This window comes from Anneissia japonica, unplaced genomic scaffold (assembly GCF_011630105.1).
Source record: "Anneissia japonica isolate Jap-2015-1 unplaced genomic scaffold, ASM1163010v1 scaffold189821_len1011_cov169, whole genome shotgun sequence".
Lineage (NCBI taxonomy): Eukaryota > Metazoa > Echinodermata > Crinoidea > Comatulida > Comatulidae > Anneissia > Anneissia japonica.
Window position 1 is genome coordinate 1 of NW_022752169.1, and position 1,011 is coordinate 1,011.

Sequence of the window (1,011 nt, forward strand, 5' to 3'; positions counted from 1 at the left end):
ATTGTTTTAAGTTATTATCATTGTCTAAATGTTCTGTTTCCTAGGCTAACAACTCACCAAATTTAATCATTTCAACAGGTCCCTTAGATTCCAATGTTTCAATGATATTATTGATTAATTTGAAGGTTCCACCTGGGAAAAAAGAAACCAACTTTCCTAGAATTCGTCTGTCTTTAGATACGTTTATATATCCAATGAAGATATATGAATGGAATTTGCCGGGGAGTGCAACGGAGCTCAACAACTCTTCTCTGAAAGCAGATTTAAACGTAGTCATTACATTCTATCACATTGATAATCCCTAACCACACGTGAATCCTTTAAACATATCAAAAACTCATAGTTCTCTTTTCCCCACAATAGGTAATAGAACACCCACAACCTGTTCCCCTATGACCATATGTTCTTAATTGCCACTTGCCTCCTCACCCCGCAAAAATATTGGGTAGGTCAGACTGTTATTAGTTGTTAACACAACAAAAGTCTTACGCTATAGTATTCTCTCTAGGCGGCTGGGCCTATATTAGGTATTAAATATTATATCTTACTCTGGTTTAAGTAAATTGTTGGCAAAATCGTTCCATATGATAGTAAGTTTGTTGTGTTCAGATTGAAGTTTACCAGCACATGTGATATAGCGTAATATTGTCTTATCTTCTTCGTGTCCTTCCTCTTTTTCTTTTTCCATTTTTAGTGCAAATACATACACTTGATCATTGAAGATAATTCCAATTGGGCTAAAATGATAATCATGAATTAGTATCATCAACGACAGGCAATAAACAAACAACGATTTAGTAAAATAACAACATATTGTAAGACTTTATTTAAATGATTTTTGCATTAGAAAACTCTTTGTTTCAGGCATTGCCACTTCAATATTAAACATTGTTGCTTTTTCAAATTACAATTTCTATTGTATTAATATATATATATATATATATATATATATATATATATATACATACATATATATATAATTATATATAATATTATGTTTTCAAGTTATAA

The 1,011-nt window shown here is 30.7% G+C and overlaps 1 protein-coding gene across 1 annotated transcript; it reads right to left on the reverse strand.

Moving 5' to 3' along the window:
* Positions 1 to 57: 57 nt before the first annotated feature.
* On the reverse strand, positions 58 to 737 carry LOC117122120 (the record flags this gene model as incomplete). The annotated part of the gene is made up of 2 exons (XM_033267592.1): positions 58 to 251; positions 549 to 737. Coding segments are annotated over 2 exons (383 nt in total), but the record flags the coding sequence as incomplete, so codon positions are not given.
* Positions 738 to 1,011: the final 274 nt, after the last annotated feature.